An 18,030-nucleotide genomic window follows, 5' to 3' on the forward strand; every position below is an offset into this window, starting at 1 on the left:
AAGAAGCAGTGGACGGCCATGCCACCACATTCATGTCATGGTCAGGAAAGACAAACAGCAGTGGACGGCCATGCCACCACATACAAGACTGGTTCAGGCAGGTCAGATGGAGGCGGTCCACGCCGTCAGTCCAGAGCGATGGTACGAACACATCATGGCTACACTTTGAACAAAACTGACGTAGTTGATAGTTAATGGATAGTTTACATTGAGTTACAGACAGACTAGAGTTTCAATATTAAGAAGATGTGTAATATGTACCCTTCTGTTATTCCCATTTAAAATACCATGGACATGCGCAGGGTGGAACACAAGTGAACAGGTGGGGGTAAATATGGAGGTTGTGGGAATGAAATGTGTAGAGTGGATGGCTCTGGCTGTCCTTATCTGCTTTCGGATATTATGTACCAATAGGAGCTCAGAGTGTGAGTCACATCTTTAAAACCCTACACTGCATTTTACACTGTGACTAAATATAAAGAAAGCAGCAAGGTCACTACATCATACACTTTACACTGATTCACCAACTGTAAGTCCCACTCCTCCCTGCACAGTGTCAATCTTTGAACACATCAATGACCCTGTGGTCTCTTATGAAGTTTCCGAACTACAGGTTTTATGAGACTTTCTCCTTCTAATCCCCCAACCTCTAGCAGTGTTGGAGTAGGTTGTTGGTGTAGTGACAGGCTGCTCTGTGTCTCGGTAGGGGTGCATACACTGCGCTCACAAACGTCTCACCTCTCAATCGCTGACCACATCTTCAGGCTGTCATCTCTGAAGTAATATTTAGGGAGCTTGTCTACCCCTCGAGACACAAAGTTGTCAGGGGCGCACAGCATGGTGTAGGTCAGTCTCTCAAGGGCCCTCTTTATGCACTCGCAGAAGCGGTCACAGCCAAGCGATGAACACTGGGGAAATGAAAAAAAGAACCCATGAAGCATGCAACCAGTGCTTAATTTGTAAAAGAATAAGTAGAGGGGGGGGCAGAGAGTTTTGCTCAGAAGCCAGCATTCAACACCACTGAATGCCAATGTGCCGAATACCAAGACTGCGTTGTCTTGATTCCACCTCCTGGCTCTTTCATCCACCACCACAGTCCCTTTATCTCATTCTTGCACATTCCGGTTTTCGTCTAGTGTCATGTATTTTTCCATTTTCCTTTGTTTGTTTTCTCCTCTTTTGCTCTGGGACAACATCTGCTGAAGAAAAATACGTGCTTGTCCTCAAAAATGAGTGATGGTAGGCCCCACCTCCACCACCAGCTTAAATTAAACACTGTATGAAACTGTTAGAAATGGGATCTCTGGTTGGCTAAGTCTTGCGCCAAAGCCAGGCAGAGACCACCACTCTAGTCAAGGCAAGGTGGTTACACACCAAAGATAACTCCTGCTTACCCCCTGGGTAGCTTGCCACGAGCAGTGAGGCTTATTCCAGAGGCAATGTGTAAAGCGCTTGCGTAACACACTCACAGCAACAACATACTAGGCACACCACAAAAGGAGAAATGCCACCTTCTAAAAGTGGCATTTCTAAAACCACAATAAATCTGTGCACACCATTGCGCAGCATTTATTATTACACATTCAAAGATACTAAACTTGACCACGCTGCTCCTCCCATACCATGAATTACCACTGACACACAATGATCAGTGAATCCCCAATGCATTCCTATGGGAGGGCAGGCAATCTCACCAATGTAACACAGAGAGCGCTCGCAATTTACACTGGACCACAGTGTTAAAGTGCCCAGAGGCCTAAAACCACTAACACCAGGTTACAGAAAAAGGTTAGGAGAATGTAACACAACTCCCTTCCAGCCAAAACGCAGGGTAGACCAATCACTCCCTTGAAGGGCTTGCCTGCTTTGGGCAATAGAACACGGACGCAGGCCTGCAACAGGAGGGACACCCTCTGGTTCTACCCCAATCTGAACCCACGTGGTTCCCTCTGTAAAAAACTCTCAGACACAAGGTTATATCAAAAATAGCCTTTGTATTATCATAAAAACACATTTGAATAGTAATCACACAATATACACTGTACTACCTGGCACTAGGCAATATTTACAGGAGATTATATACACCTGACAGGGCCACCTGGACCACTGTCAGAAGCATCACAAAGTGAACTTAGTAAATGTAGAACACAACTAGTAATTACTGGCAAACACTGTACTCAGCATCATCCTATAACACAAACCATATTATGCACAGTATCACATTAGGCATGAAATATATGCTGCACCAATCTCATCAGCCTAAACATATTAGACCATAACCTCCTAAGCCTAACTCACATTAGGGCCTAAAACCACCAACACCAGGTAACAGAAAAAGGCTAGGAGAATGCAAAAAGTTTAGGGGTGAACCCGCCAAAAGTGCCAAGTCCAACAGAAACAAGTTGTTGCCACCTCCCAAAAAAAAGGTTGTGGTTTAGAGAAAGAATGGGAATGGCACGGCCCAACATGAAGGCCAACGGCTGTGACCAATACACCACCTTCAAATCCTCCCTCAAAAGGCTACTGGCAGAAAGGAGTATAGTAAGGAAGAGGGTCTGGCCTCCTAGCTAGAAGAGCAGTCAACAATCAATAAGGGGGGAATTAACCACATTAGTTTTTTTACATGAGTCTCAAGGAAGATAGATCGGGAAACCTTCAACCACACTTTTGCAGGTCGTGGTGTATATTATCTCCCCATTGTGGGATTTGGTGGATAGCATCATCATCGGGTGTATCACTTAAGTGTACTGTTCCCCAAGTGATTCACCAACCTCCACCAGGAGGGAGGTTGTCTGGGTATTGACAGTGGTATGACACTTAAAATGATCTTGTATCAGTGGAGGGAAATTTTAATATGAATAAACTGGATAGGGGGAAGGTTAACATTTGTCAGTATGTATGTGGGTAAGTTACTGGCCCACTATACCTTACCCACAAATTCACTGATCCTTGCAACTCTGGCACACAGACTAATGTTGTTCATTCCTACCCCTTACTGAATGTTGATTAATGAAAGTCAGAAGCTGAATGAACCTCTGCTTCTTCCTCCTCCCACTTCTGATTTGAACGCCTCGACGAGCATACATCTGAACTTGGAGATTGTCAAGTGAGATAAAATAAAGCCCCCATAAGTTGTACCCCATTTGCAGAATATTGCCAAGCTACCTGCTTGGGAGAACGCTGCTGCTGTTTACACCTCGAACACCATGCCCTATGTGCAAACCGCAACCCTGGTCCCCTGGCAAGATCTAGTCTGATAGATAAGTAAATAATGTTTTTCCTCCTAAAGCTTTAGTCTCTAAGGGCAGGATGTATGTTGCTTTAGGGAGGTCGTTAATGGCCTGATTCACAGAATCAGGCCATTTGTATCTGCAAAAAAAAGCTTTTTTTTACGCACAAATGCCAATTAGCGATTTGGTAACCTACTACAGAATCACAAATTAGGTTAGCGTATCGGTATTAGGGAGGGGCGTGTATAGGACATCCCTTCCTAATAGGGCTTGCAGTGGTATGTGTGACTGTTTTGCGACCAAAATGCAGTTTTGAAACATTTGCATTTTACCGTCAACACCTAATTGGTGGTAACCCTTTTGCAAATGGGATTGGGCCCCCAAGGGACCCCTTCCCCTTTGTGAATGTAGGAGGAAACATTTTTCAATAGCAGACAGTGGTCCCACGGACCGCTGCCTAATCTTAAAAAATGAAAACAAAACTTTCCATTTTATATTTTGAAACGCATCCCATTTTCCTTTAAGGATAGTGAGCTGCATTCAATAAAAATATTGCTTTATTTAAAAGCAGTCACAGACATGGTGGTCTACTTATCCCAGCAGGTCACCATCCGTGTGATTTTTGCGATTCCTAATGGGTCGCAGAGAGAGGTATTCATGAGGAAGGTCTATTTGCGAACCATTTGGAATCACTTTGGGTCAGATGTACAAAGTTTTTTCAAGTCGCAAACGGCCCAATTTGCAGAATCCGGGCGTTAGCGACGGGAAAAAGTATTTGTAAATGTACAAAGCCCTATTTTGTGATACAGTACCCTATTAACGAATCGAAAAATAGGTTTTCAATTTAATATTAGGAAGGGGAATGTTAAGGGTGTTCCCTCCTAATACCGAATCGCAATGGTATGTGTGAATGTTTTGCAACTGGAATTCGGTAGCAAAACATTCACATTTTACTGACTCCTTGAAGGAGGTGGTAACCCATTTGCAAACGGAAAGGGTTCCCCAGGAACCCCTTCCTCTTTGTGAATGTATGCAAAAACGCTTTTTAAGAACAGTCAGTGATCACACGGACCACGGCCTTCTCTTAAAAAATAACATTGAAATGTTTAATTTTTATTTTTAAAACACATCTTATTTTCTTTTAATGAAAAGGGGCTGCATTTAAAAAATATATATATATATTGCTTTATTTAAAAGCAAACACAGACATGGTGGTCTGCTTTTCCCGGCAGGACCCCATAACTGTTTTTATCGATTCCCAATGGGTCGCCATATGTGACCTACCTCATGAATATTAATCAGTATGTCAATTACTACCCCATTAGGAATTGCTAACAGTGTTAAATACACTGTAGTACATCGCTGTTAGCGATTTCCAAATAGCAAACATGTCCTCAGTTGTTTAGAGATTGTTCGCAAATTATAATAATTTAGGTTTAAAAAAATCAGTGGGGTCCCATTTTGGATGTAAACTAACCTACCTGAAATCTGAGTGAATCTGAAACTACAGCAACACATTTTTTAAGCATTGCGGAAATGAAGGAAGGCGTAGTGTAATCAAACAATGATATATATGGAAATGTATCAATGGGTAACGTTTTTAAAGGAAGTACTGGAGTCAAAAATTACTAATAATTCTGCTTGTCGTACAAATCTTTGCTGAATTTGCCGACACTGATATTTATTTTTTCCTCTGTATGGGATCGTGGACCACTTTTTTCTATAAAAATCATTTTCGGAAAGTTGTTTTAATAACTTTTAATGATAAACAATGCCCACCTAAACTGCTGCATACTCTTTTTTGCCATTACACTAACGTGTTTTTAAATAGAAACTCCAAATATTATAAAGGACTCTAAATAAAAATCAGTTTTCTTTTTTCAACTCTGAACAATTAAACATAAAGGTCTAGATAGACATACACATACTTCAGGCTAAACAGATAGGAAAAAACGCTGTGCTTTTAGGGCTACAGGCCGACCTTCTTTGCTCATAAGGAAAAACAAACAAGCTATGTCTTGCTTGCATTTTGAGCCCTGACTGAAACACTGAAAAAAGCCTGCTGCGGTGACAAACACAAAAGTTTTTTTTCTGTATACAATACATCTATGAGATAAAGGGGCAGATTTACAAACCCCTAGCGACATCTTTATGACACAGTTACGTCACTTCTGTGACGCAGCAGCATCGTAAACAATGCCCCACTATGCGACATATTTACAACGTGACACATCTAGTGAGATGCGTCACATAGTTAAGTCCTGCACTACATTATACCTGCGTCAGGTATAATGTATGCAAGGTGGACGTTCTGACGTAGGAAAGCCTTGTAAAAGTAACTCAGTGAAATCTACAAGATTTAATTGAGTCACTTTTACGACACCACTGCTTTAAAACCTTACACCTGGTTGAAGCAGGCATAAGGAGTGATGCAGCATGTTATGAATAGGCAATCCTAACCAATGCTGGAGTTGCGTCGTGCTTGCGACACAGCTCCAGCAATGCGCTGCCTTTCACGTCAGAAGATGCGTCACGCATCTTTCCATCCCTGCGCCACAGTGCGCCGCATTGTAAATGCCGTGCATCAATGGTGGTGCAAGGCTATTTTTCTGTGACGCAAAATAACTGGCGCAGCTCTGCTAATATGCAGAGATGCACCTATTATTGTAAATCTGCCCCAAAGGGGTATATTAGCAGAGCTGCACCAGTTGTTTTGCATCACGGAAAAATAGCCTTGCGCCACCATGGATCTTGTAGATTTCAATGCGTCACTTTTTGAGGCTTTCCTACGTTGGAACGCCCACCCTGCATAGATTATACCTGACTCAGGTATAATGTAGCGCGGGGCTTTACAACGTGAAGCATCTCACTAGATGCGTCACATTGTAAATATGTTGCATAGTGTTTACGATGCCGCTGCATCACAGAAGTGACGAAACGGTGTCGTAAAGATGTCGCAAGCGGCTTGTAAATCTGCCCCTATGTATTTTTTTTAAGTATTGAGTAACATTAGGTTTTGCAGAAGAATTTTCAATGAGTACACATCAGAATGGTCTTTTCTCAAAAGGCATGAGTAGCACTCCTTTCGGGAAAATTATCAGAGGGATACTTTTAACTGCGCATTGCTCACCTTTAGAATACCCCCAGACTGGATCCAAAAGATTTGGACAGCTTTGCCCCCGGATGCCAATAGGTGGCACCATGGGGCTCCGTGATTAGTTTTTTTCCTTCCGAAAGTGATGATGGGGCTGCATATAACAACAACCCCTGTGCGTCAACATCAGATCCTTTCTTTCCACTCCTTCATGGGCAGATCTAGAGCTTGCTCCCAACTTTTTCCTCATCAGTTGACCAGTTTATTCTTAAAATAATTTTTTCTAATGTGCAATGGAACTCCCAGGTAGTATTGCAAACAGATGCCAGTGACAGAACACCATGAAGAGTGCCTCTGGTGATTGGGGTTGTGGCACAATTCCAAGACATGCGAGGAGTGTGCCCTTATGATTCCTAAGGTGATCCAGGAATGTGAAGCAAAGCGGTATGCCGCTAAACACTGAAAGAAGTCACAGAACTCCTGCTCCTGATTGAAGGTGAGGGCTCGCTCCCGCTCTTCAGGCAGTTCCTAAGACAGGTCCTTGTCATGGTCCAAGTCTTCTGGTAAGTTGATGTTGAAGCGAAAGCACAAGAAGTCCATGCAGGATTTGTCTTAGTCCCATTCCTCTCAACCTGAGAAGTTGCAAGGATGTCAGGATACCTATCGGTCTTGTTCCCAGTCCCCTGCTGAAGAACGAATTCCACAACTTATCCCACTGAACCCTGAGTTCATGGTGTCGTCTACTACTGTGCAACAAATTGGAGACTTTAAAGAGACTTTGTTGCAAATGTTTGGCACTCCTCTGTCTCCCTCTAGCCCCAAGGACCTAGAGAGAGACCTCCAGATGGATTGCCACCAGCAGGTGTCTCATTGGTGCCTTCTGTGTCATCTGAATTTGTCTCGGGTTCCGCCCCAATGCTGGAGGTGACTTCAAATCCTGCACCAACATCCACGTTGGTCCGGTTGGCATCCATGCGGGGCCAGATGCCACTGGCACAAGAGGAAGACAGAGTCCTAATATTTCTATCCGAATTTGAGCTGGATTTGTTTCGCTCCTGACCGTGGTCATGTCCCGAAGCAATAGTGGTTCTCCCATTCTCAGTTCAATCAGACTCATGCAGAACTAAGCCTCTACCTTAGAGCCACACCGCAGTGCTTCAACAACTTTTTGATTTTGACTCTGATCAAGTACTTTTCCTGCTTTTGCCTCGTTTTTTTAACTGCTTTCTCTGTTTTTCTGATGGCTTTTCCATCTTTTGCCTTATATTTTAACTGCTTTCCCTTCCTTTGCCCCTGTTTTTCAGAGTGCTTTTACTGCTTTTGACTAAATTGTTGTTGCTTTCTCCTCCCTTCCCCCCATTTTTCTGAGGGCTTTCTCCTGCTTTTCCCTCATTTTTAACTGCTTCTTCATGTTTTTCCCCTCAAAGTCACACATGGCTACTCTGCAAAGGCTCCGTTTCATTGAGGTCATTCTGTATTCAGTGCTGTTTTGGGCCTTTCCTCCATCACAATGAGTCCAGGACATTTGAGCTATAATCCAACTCTAGTCCTGGGTCTCAGAGAGAGTGATTCTGAGCCTGCTTGGCCTCTTTCCGCACTGCATCCTTCTTGTGAACTTTGCCAGGTGGTATATGCAGGCACTGCATATGAACCTGAGGTCTCAGTTTTCCCAGCACAAGGCAAATCTATTGGATTCCATCCACTGCTAAAGTCTGCAGAAGACTTGCAGTGATGGCTACCTGACCTCATTAGACCAGGGAAAGTCCCTTCTCCCTACCCCACCAATATCTGACGGGGATGACAGATGCATAATTGCTGGGATGGGGAGGTCACCTGGGGGAGGAAGGGATCAGAGGACCCTGGTGGAGACCAATCTCTAACTCAATCTATTGGAGTTGTAGGCCATTCACCTGTTGCTGAAAGCCCTCCTACCATCCATTATGGAAGGTTGGTTCAGGTCCTTACAGGAAATATCACCACCATGTGGTAATGCAACAGGCAGGGCTCAGTGGAGTCCTGTGCCAAGAGCGTCTGGACATTACCCTGGTCGTGCACCAGCTGGTGGGACAATGCACATCAACTCAGTTGGCAGTGTCTGATGGATCACGAATAGAAGTGGCACAAGACATCTTCCGGAAATGGATAGTACCCTGGCTAGATCTTTTCACCACTGGCAAGAACGTGCAGTATCCAACCTCTGTGCACTGGAGTTTCTACAAAGGCACTCCCTTGGAAAACATTTTAGATAGAGTTGAGCACAGGACTCCAGTATACTTTTCAACTGCTGCCTCTCCTGTCTCAAGTTCTGAAGAAGATCAGGGAAAACCGGGCCCAAGTCATCATAGTGGCTTCAGATTGGGCAAGGAGAGTGTGGCACCCAGAACTTCTGGCCATGAGCATATGTCCTCCGAAAAGGCCACGGCTTCAAGAGATCTACTGTCAAAGTAGCAGGGAAAGTCTTGCACCCAAACCTGCTCCATGCGTGGAGATGGAGCAGCTGCAGTAGACTGTTTTTGATTTTCCTCTTAAAGTTGTAGATGTCATTCTTAGTGCCAGGTCTCTCTTCACAAAGTCCTTATATGCCAGGCATTGTGACACATTTTTGGTTTTGTGTAGCAATACAGATTCTTTACATGCAAAACTGTTGGATATCCTTTAGTTTGTTTTATCTCTAGCCCAGCAAGGACTAGCAAAGGGCAACAAAAAGGTTATTTGCTGATTCTCTTGGCCTTTTTCTGTTTGTCCGACCAATTTTCCTTGTTCAAATCCCCTGCTGCAAAAAGGCTCATAAAATGCTTGACATGGTTCTCCCCAAACCCTTTGCAATTCCTCTGTTTCCTATGAGAATTGCAAATTGAGATTGTCTTCCCATTAATTCCTCTGGGCCTCTAGGCCCATAGGAATGAATGGGGAGATATTCCTTAATTGCGACTCGCAATTTGCGAGTCGCAATCAAGGAATTTCAAGAAATCGCGAATTTTTTTGTGATGTCTTCATAGCATTTTGCTATTCCTTATTAGCGAATCGTTATTTTTCACTAATAAGGAATAGCAAAATGGGTTCTTGATACATCTGGGGGATAGTCTCACTGACTCACGCAGCCTCACTTATTCTCACTCTGATCCACTCAGTTTCACTTAATTTCTCTCAGACCCACTCATTCTCACTCATTCTGATTCTTTCAGTCTCATCAGGGGCAGCTCCTCCGTTAAGGCAGAGGTGACCCCGCTGCTTCAACTGCAAGCTGAATACATACAACAAAAGGGTAATAACGTTCCGTTATTATTATTTTGTCTTTTGTATTCAGCTTTCAGTTAAACTGGCGGGGCTGCCCTGGGATCCCTGCGTCACAGGGGGAGGAGTGGTGGCAGCACCCCAAGAGCGCATGATGGTTTGGCCGGCCGTCTTGGGCCGCCACAACCATCATCCGCACTTTGCATGTTCTCCACCCAGGCTGCATTGGAGAACATGCAAAGCCTGCCAGCCCCTGTCTGAGCGTTCAGAGCAATCACAACGCTGCTGTAAGGCAGTGTTGTGATTGGTCAGGGAATTCTGGGCGTGTTTGTGCTTTGCTGCCTGCTTCCTACAGCATAGAGGACGGAGGCGGGGCTGGGTCTGGTAGTAATAAGGTAAGTCTTTTTTTTTATTCTCCCTCCTTACATCCCCCAGCCCCCACCAGCCACTACTGAGTCTAATTCCAACTCACTCAGACTCAATCAGTCCCACTTGTTCTCATTCACTTTCACTCATTTTGTCTCACTGTGACTCACTCCTTCTCACCCTGACTCACTCAGTCTCACTCAGATATTCTGAAAAAGCCTCACCTACTCTCACTGAATCAATATTATTCTGACTCACCTAGTCCCACTCATTATCACCCGGTGTCACTTATTTTCACTCATTCTGACTCACTTAATGTCACTGTGACTCACTTATTCTCATTGTGACCCACTCCAACTCACTTGGTCTCTCTCTGTGGCTCTCTCAGGCTCACTCAATGTCTCACTCACTCTATCAATCTCACTTAGCCTCACTGTTTCTCAGCAAGTCTTAATTAATCTCACACTGTCTCACTCAAACACACTGATCCTCACTCAGTCAAACTTACTCTCACTCAATCTCTCTGTGATTCAGCCCCACTCTGCCTCACTTGGAGTCCCCCATACTCATTTGGACTCACCCACTCTCACTTGGTCTTACTCAGTAAGTCTCACTAAGTCCACTCACTCATTCTCACTTAGTCTCACTTGATCTCACTCAATCTCACTGTGACTCATTCAGTTTCACTTTGACTCACTCTCCGTCTCAGAGTCACCAGGTCTCACTTGGCCGCACTATCACTCATTTTTACTCAGCGTCACTCCTTCTCACTCATTCTGACTCACACAGCCTCACTCTACACATTTTGACTCAATCAGTCTCAATGTTTCTCACTCTCACACAAACTTTGACTCAGTCACACTCTGACTCACTTGTCTCACACACAGTTACACTCATTGTCATTCTACCTCACTCATTCTCATTCATTTATTGACTCTCTTCCACTTTCTCACACATGCACAAACTCTGTCACAGACACACTCTCATCCATACAACCACAACATTCAGAAGCTCTTTTTACTCATCTTACTGCAAGCGCATGTCAATATTTAACTACTGTTCCATTTTCCCTTGGGGCAGCCCCACGGGTAATGCTGTCGTCCAGCCCTGGAGCATGACGCGGAAATCTCAAACTGGCACGATTGCAGGAACCAGATTCCAGTCTCTTCTTTTCACCCCACCCTTACCCAACTCTGGGAAAATTTGGGAAAGGGTGGGGCAATACGCTGATTGACGTGTAGACAGGCGAATTTCAAGGCTTAGGCATGCAGCACCTTTGGCTACCTTTAGCAAGGATAGAGGTGACGCTTTAGTAGTCACAGATGGGGAGGTCTGTAGTCTTTTGGCAAGAATAAAAAGAAACTGACTGGAAGGGTAGATAGACCAAGATTCGGCCTTCTTTCCAAGAGTTACTTTTGCATGCTTATTTTTAAGGTGTAGGTGCAATTACTCTTGAAAAACAGTTGTCTTAGTTAAGTTTCTGCAAAGTATACAGAGATTCAGTATCCCTATACCCCTATCTGTGTATATCCCCTAAAGCCCCGTGCCCACTTTTTTTTATTTCTACTAGTAGTAGAGAGTAGAGAGTGAATAATAGAGAGTAGAGAGTGAGTAATAGAGAGTGGAGAGTGAGTAGCAGAGCGTGAGTAGTAGAGAGTAATAGAGATGGAGTAGTAGAGTGAGTAGTAGAGAGTGAGTAGTAACGTGAGTAGTAGAGAGTAGTAGAGAGTGAGTAGTAGATAGTGAGTAGTAGAGAGTAATAGAGAGTGAGTAGTAGAGAGTAGTAGAGTGAGTAGCAGAGCGTGAGTAGTAGAGAGTAATAGAGATGGAGTAGTAGAGTGAGTAGTAGAGAGTGAGTAGTAACGTGAGTAGTAGAGAGTAGTAGAGAGTGAGTAGTAGATAGTGAGTAGTAGAGAGTAATAGAGAGTGAGTAGTAGAGTGAGTAGTACAGAGTAGTAGAGAGTGAGTAGTAGAGCATAGCAGAGAGCTGTATGTGATGGAATGACGGGGCTGGTGTAAGTTAGGAAGGAGGTGCATTGGAGAAGCAGCGTGTGGTCTCAGAGCTTCAGGTAGACTGGGGGAATTGTATTTCATCTAGGTGGAATGGAGCGCGTGGTGTAAGTCAGGAGTGAGGTGCAATGGAAGAGCAGCGTATGGGTTCAAAGCTGCAGGTACACTTGGGGAGCTGTATATAATGGAACGGCAGGGGTGTACGTTATGGAAGGAGGTGCATTAGAAGAACAGTGTCTGGTGTCAGAGCTGGAATCAAAAAGGGGGGCTGCAGTCCAGGATTGAGATGCACTGGGAGAGCTGTGTGTGGGTCTTTGTGGCATGGCAGGAATGGCACAGATCAGGATTCAGTCACACTGGCAGAGCTGTAAATTAGCCTCACAAGTACAATAGCAAGGCTCATGATTGAGGGGCACTGGCAGAGCACGCAGTGGGTCTTAAGTACTAGGATAGTATGGTATTCTTGTTTCATTACTGGAATTGTAGGAATGTTGCAACAGTGGAATCAAGTGCTCGTTCCAGTACAAAAATAATAGGGTAAGGTCGAGGCGCACTGGCGGAGCTCTACGTGTCTCTCTTCTGCAATGGTATTGAGCTACTGGCATTGTAAATAACAAACCTTTCATCTATGTGTTGGTTTTGGAAACAGATAATTAAAAGACATTGCCATTTACACTGGCAATAGCTTAAAAATTCGCAAATGCGGGACCTAATGCATTGCAAATGCTTGTTTAACCTAAGGTGTGGCTGGTGGATTTTTAAAGTGGTGAGACCAAAAAGCACTACACAGCTCTCTGCCTCTATCATAAGTTGCCAGCTCCCGGGCCAAACTTTCACATCGCACACAAGTAGACATGCATAAACAGACCGTTGCAGGGACGCACACAAAGACATTCACACATACACAGCACACAAACACACACTCGCACATTTAAACACAAAACCGTACTTAAGCAAGCCGACAATTTCCGACTCCTGTCTGTCTGCGGCAGCCTGAGGCACACCCATGAGCTTCCCCCCAATCAGAACCTGGAATAGCTTGGAAGGTGTTGAGGTAGCCCTTTTTTAGGTCTTGCGACCTATCAATGCGCATGCGCATTGAGCGGAGCGAGAATTCAAGTGCTCAAAATGCTCGTCAAACCAAGGGCTTTTTGGTGCGGTTTTCTTTGAGTTCACGTGAATCACGTGACCAAACAAGCACGCGCATCAGCCTCCCTCCCTCCCTCCTAATTGCATTTTGTAACGGCCGCCACCACATCAAAGTGCTTCGCCCAGCGTGCGCTCTGCGGCTTCTCCTCCCTTAATTAATCATGGCTGGCCGGCCGTAACACACATGAAAGAAATGCTCGCAGCCCCATCATACAGCCTAATGAGACGTCAGCCTTTCTGAGACATCGAAACTCTCGGACTTCTTTTCACGCACTTGAGGTGCCCACTTCTTTTAAATCACTTTCACGGTGTGCGCGCACACAGCCCCCGTTCCCACTGCTCGGCAGCCCACGGCGCATCCAAGACCCAGGCCCCATCGCCAATGCACGTAGGCGCGCGCACACAACTCCCAGGCTTCTTCTCTCGCATTGCATAGGACTCGGCGACCTGCATTGTTCACACATGAAAGAAATGCTCGCAGCCCCATTATACAGCCTAATGAGACGTCAGCCTTTCTGAGACATCGGAACTCTAGGACTTCTTTTCACGCACTTGAGGTGTCCACTTCTTTTAAATCACTTTCACGGTGTGCGCGCACACAGCCCCCGTTCCCACTGCTCCGCAGCCCACAGCGCATCCAAAACCCAGGCCCCCTTGCCGATGCACGCAGGCGCGCGCACACAACTCCCGGGATTCTTCTCTCGCATTGCATAGGACTCGGCGACCTGCATTGTTCACACATGAAAGAAATGCTTGCAGCCCCATTATACAGCCTAATGAGACGTCAGCCTTTCTGAGACATCGGATATACGTCAGTCCATTGAATAGTGCATGTCTGTGCGTTTCTGCCTTGGTAAAAGTGTGCATATGTTTCCCAGCTGTCTCCCTGGTGTACTTCTGTTCCCCTCCCATCCCCGTCGCACACTGTTAATCCTCTCATCCATCTTCTTCTCTCCTCCTAGTGCTGTGCTGCTCACTTTCGACCATGTGCTTCGGCTCCCTCCCAGCGCTGTGCTGCTCTTGCCTTTTGCCCCAGTTTTGTTCTCTTCCTCATGTGCGTCCCCCACTTCCCCACCTTGTTGCTCCCTCCCTTGTAGGCTTCAGTTCCCATACTCCAACCGCCACTACCCGAATCCGCTCCTTTGTTGCCCCCCTCCATTTTTTAAATATTATATATTTTAATTAATTGCTGCCAAATAACAGTTTTTTGTTTACCCATCTCAGATCGGTAAAATGAAATTGCAACCTCCATGCATGCATGTTGACAATTACACAGCTGCACCATCATGCCTTTTTTAAGGTCTGGCTTGTTTTTGTTAGTTAATGTGGAGCGGGGGATTAAGTGAGTTGCCCAGAAACACAGGCAGTTGACCAGGACCTCAGATTGACCTCCCTAAAGCCACAGAGGCAGAAAGGTATTCTTTCATGTAGATGTGCTTCTCATGTAAAGGGCTTTAATGCTTGCTGACCATGCTGACGAAGGAACTCCAGCAGCAGTACTGCCTTCTGTATGAAATGCTGGAAAACGTGGCATGTTTTGTGCAGAAGATATGCTTCTCATGTAATGCTTGCTGACAGTGTTGACGAAGGAAGACCAGAAGCAATAGTACTGCCCTATACATGAAAGACCGGAAAAACGCAGCATGTTTTGAGATAAGTAGCTTAGAGCCAGGGTGAACCATCTTTTATTTTACACGTACAGAGAGTTGTAAGTTATTTCTAATAAAACAACATTGGCTTTGATAGCATGGTTGTGAGAAAGACATTTAAATCTGCATTTCCTTTCACCATATAAAGTGCATGCGTACTCACAAAGTAAATGTTTTTTCATAGATGTATTATTGAAAAAAAGCAAACCGTTTTCTCGCTGGTGCTTTTAAAAAATATTAGTGTAGATTTCATGCTAGCCACGCCTATTTGCTTTGTCATCTCTAGCTTTCTGTGTTTTTTTTTATAATAATGGCAGCGCTTTAGGCAACGCCACCTGCAGATAATTACCCGGCCGTCTGCTGAGGCAATCAGCAGCGCTGCTCTCGAAGAATAACATGGGGGTCCATAGCAGGGCCACGCGACCGATCCGGCGCGCTCTCCTCCCTGCTACCGGGGGCCAAGACAGGCAGGGATATCCTTAAATTGCACAGCCAACAAAACTCCTGGGCAAATGTGGTAAGGGGATAAACAAGGGCACGGCGAAAACATGGCAACAGTCACCGCATGCAAAACTCGATTGCTGTTTAATTTCCTACCCCACCACCATACATGCATACAACCACTCACACATACAACCACTCACACATACAACCACTCACACATACAACCACTCACACATACAACCACCCACACATACAACCACTCACACATACAACCACTCAAACAACTACACACACAACCACACACACACACAAACACACACAAACACACACATCTGTCTCCCTCACTCTATCTATTCCCCTCACTCTATCTATTGCCCTCACTCTATCTCTCTATTGCACTCACTCTCTAGCAATCTATCTATCGCCCTTACTCTATCTATCGCCCTCACTCTATCTATCGCCCTCACTCTATCGCCCTCACTGTCTATCTATCTATCGCCCTCACTCTGTCTATCTATCTATCGCCGTGACTCTGTCTATCTATCTATCGCACTCTATCTATCTATCGCTCCATCCCCAGCATCACTCAGGGGCACCACAGCATCACTCAGCACCACCACAGCATCACTCAGCACTACCACAGCATCACTGGTTCAAATATGTTCTCTCAATGTTTGAAGCTTTATTGCAAATGTCACAATTTTTTTTAATATTTCACTTCTGTTCTTGGATTTTAGTCAATGAAAATAATCTTCACAACAGTTATTTACAAAAGTTTAAGCTATTGCCATTAAAAAATACAATCACTTTTATTTAATTATTAATTAATTAAAAAAATTAAAAGCCAATGTTAATTGTAATATCAATACATCTAAGTAAAGGCAATACAAAACATGTGATATTACAAATGCTAAAACTGTCACATATGCTAAAGTTAAAAGTATTGGCATTGTAAATCACAAAACATAAATATAAAATGTAATTTACAAAACCAATAGCTCCAACTTTCCTACTGCGAGACCTATTGGCAACGCCATTGCTTGTTTCTCTATTCAAGCTTCTGATTGGGCAAGAGGGCGTGTGATTGACCAGCCATGAAGCACCCTTATCTGACGTGCTGCACTGTGTAATGCTAGTGCTCCATGTCAGAGATGTATTGTGTATGTGTGAGGTTGGGCGGTAACAGCCCTGACTGACATGTGCATTATGCTGGTCCTTCCAATGTGTTTTCTCAGTTTTGGATTTTCCATTATTTACATGACTCAAGATAGGAGAATGCTGCTGGTTACACTGTGTTGCTCGAAAGAACGATATAAGGAGCCCTCTACCACTAAAATGGTTCCAACATCCTTTGTCCAGGACAGTTGCCACTAAGGGCATGATTACGATGCCTTTTGTACCGCCACGGGCAGGCTATCAGTGGTGGTCCGACAGCCCTTCGGTCTAAGCATGAGCGAATTTTGCGGATCTCGCGTTCGCGAATTTTGCGGATTTGCGGATTCGCAATCCGCAAAATCCGCGAATTCCCGCGAATTTGCGGATTTTTTTTTTTTTTGTGTTCGCCCGTGTTTCTGCCAGTTCGCGAGGGTTTTTACAATTTCGCAATTTGCGAACTTACCTGTCGGGTCGCAAGTTTTGCGAACTTGTTGTTTCTACGTGTCCAGCCTGTTTGGGACACTCTTCTTCATCACTGCCACTCTCTGTCACCACTGCCACTCTCTGACTACTCATGCCACCCTCTGGCCCACCCATGCCACCCTCTGTTTCATCACCACACCCTCTGGTTGTCCAGTGTACATTATTTTCGGCAAAGCAAAGCACACCTTCCCTGCCTCAAGTGACCTGAATTAATTTGGGGCTGATTAATGTGTCACAGAATATTTTTTTAGCTGGCACCTGCTTCCTTAGTGCGCCCTGATTAGTGATCTTTTGCACTTGCTAAGTGCTTTCATTGTTGCAAAATTAGTTACAACACCTGCCCTGCCCCAACTGACAATAATGAATTAGGGGCTGATTAATGGATTTTAACTTCCAGCCTGGCTCCTGCTTGTCTCCCTTAGCTGTAATTCAGGACCTTTGTGGCATATGTGTAACTATTCTGAGGTTCAGAGCAGGGTCACATAATAGTTTCAACTGGCAACTGAACTCTGGAGGGGCCCCTCAGGAAGCACTACAGGAAATGGCTACTAATGATGAGCCTGAACTTTTGAACCTGGTAAGTAGTTACTTTCAGTTTTGCTAAGATCGTATTTCTGCAATTTTGCACTTATTCGCGGGGCGCGTACTCACGCGAACAGTGCGAGCAGTGCGAGCAAAATCCGCTGCTCGCGGATTTGCGGATTTTGCGGGAGATTCGCGAATCTCGCGGATTGCGAATTTCCCGAAAATCCGCAAAATCCGCGAGCGGAACGGATTTTCCGCCCATGCCTACTTCGGTCCGACCGCTGGATTACAATCCAGGTGGTTGGACTCTAAACAGTTGGGAGGAAGATCGACGCCTCCGACAGGATCAGCGATCCCGTCGGGGCAGCAGTCGGAATCGTAATTCTGACTGGAGGGTGCCCGAGACAAGCTCTGCTGTCGGGATTTGGATATCCCTTTCCAACAGCCTTTCCATGTCAGAAAGACTGCCATGTAAAGGCTGTCAGAAACAGATTTTGTGGGCCCCAAACATGGCCCCTTCCATCATGGGCCAAGGGGGTACAGGTAGAACCCCCACAAGCCTCCATGCACGGCACACAGTGCATGGAGATGTAGGAAGTGCTCCTTTACACGCCCACTTTACACGCTTACTCATGCCGCAGCGCTTTTCCTGGGCCGCAGCACAAGCTGTCATGTAAAGGAGCACTTTGTG

General features: G+C 45.0%; 1 protein-coding gene across 1 annotated transcript in view; it reads right to left on the reverse strand.

Annotated features, from left to right (window-relative positions):
- The window catches only part of LOC147678430 (hydroperoxide isomerase ALOXE3-like), a 117,966-nt gene that overhangs the window by 16,507 nt on the left and 83,429 nt on the right, over nucleotides 1-18,030 (reverse strand). The window contains exon 10 of the mRNA XM_086946026.1: nucleotides 739-908. Within this exon, the coding sequence (XP_086802152.1) occupies nucleotides 739-908 (170 nt within the window). The remainder of the gene's footprint in view (nucleotides 1-738; nucleotides 909-18,030) is intronic.

This window comes from Lissotriton vulgaris, chromosome 12, assembly GCF_964263255.1.
Source record: "Lissotriton vulgaris chromosome 12, aLisVul1.2, whole genome shotgun sequence".
NCBI classification, from domain to species: domain Eukaryota; kingdom Metazoa; phylum Chordata; class Amphibia; order Caudata; family Salamandridae; genus Lissotriton; species Lissotriton vulgaris.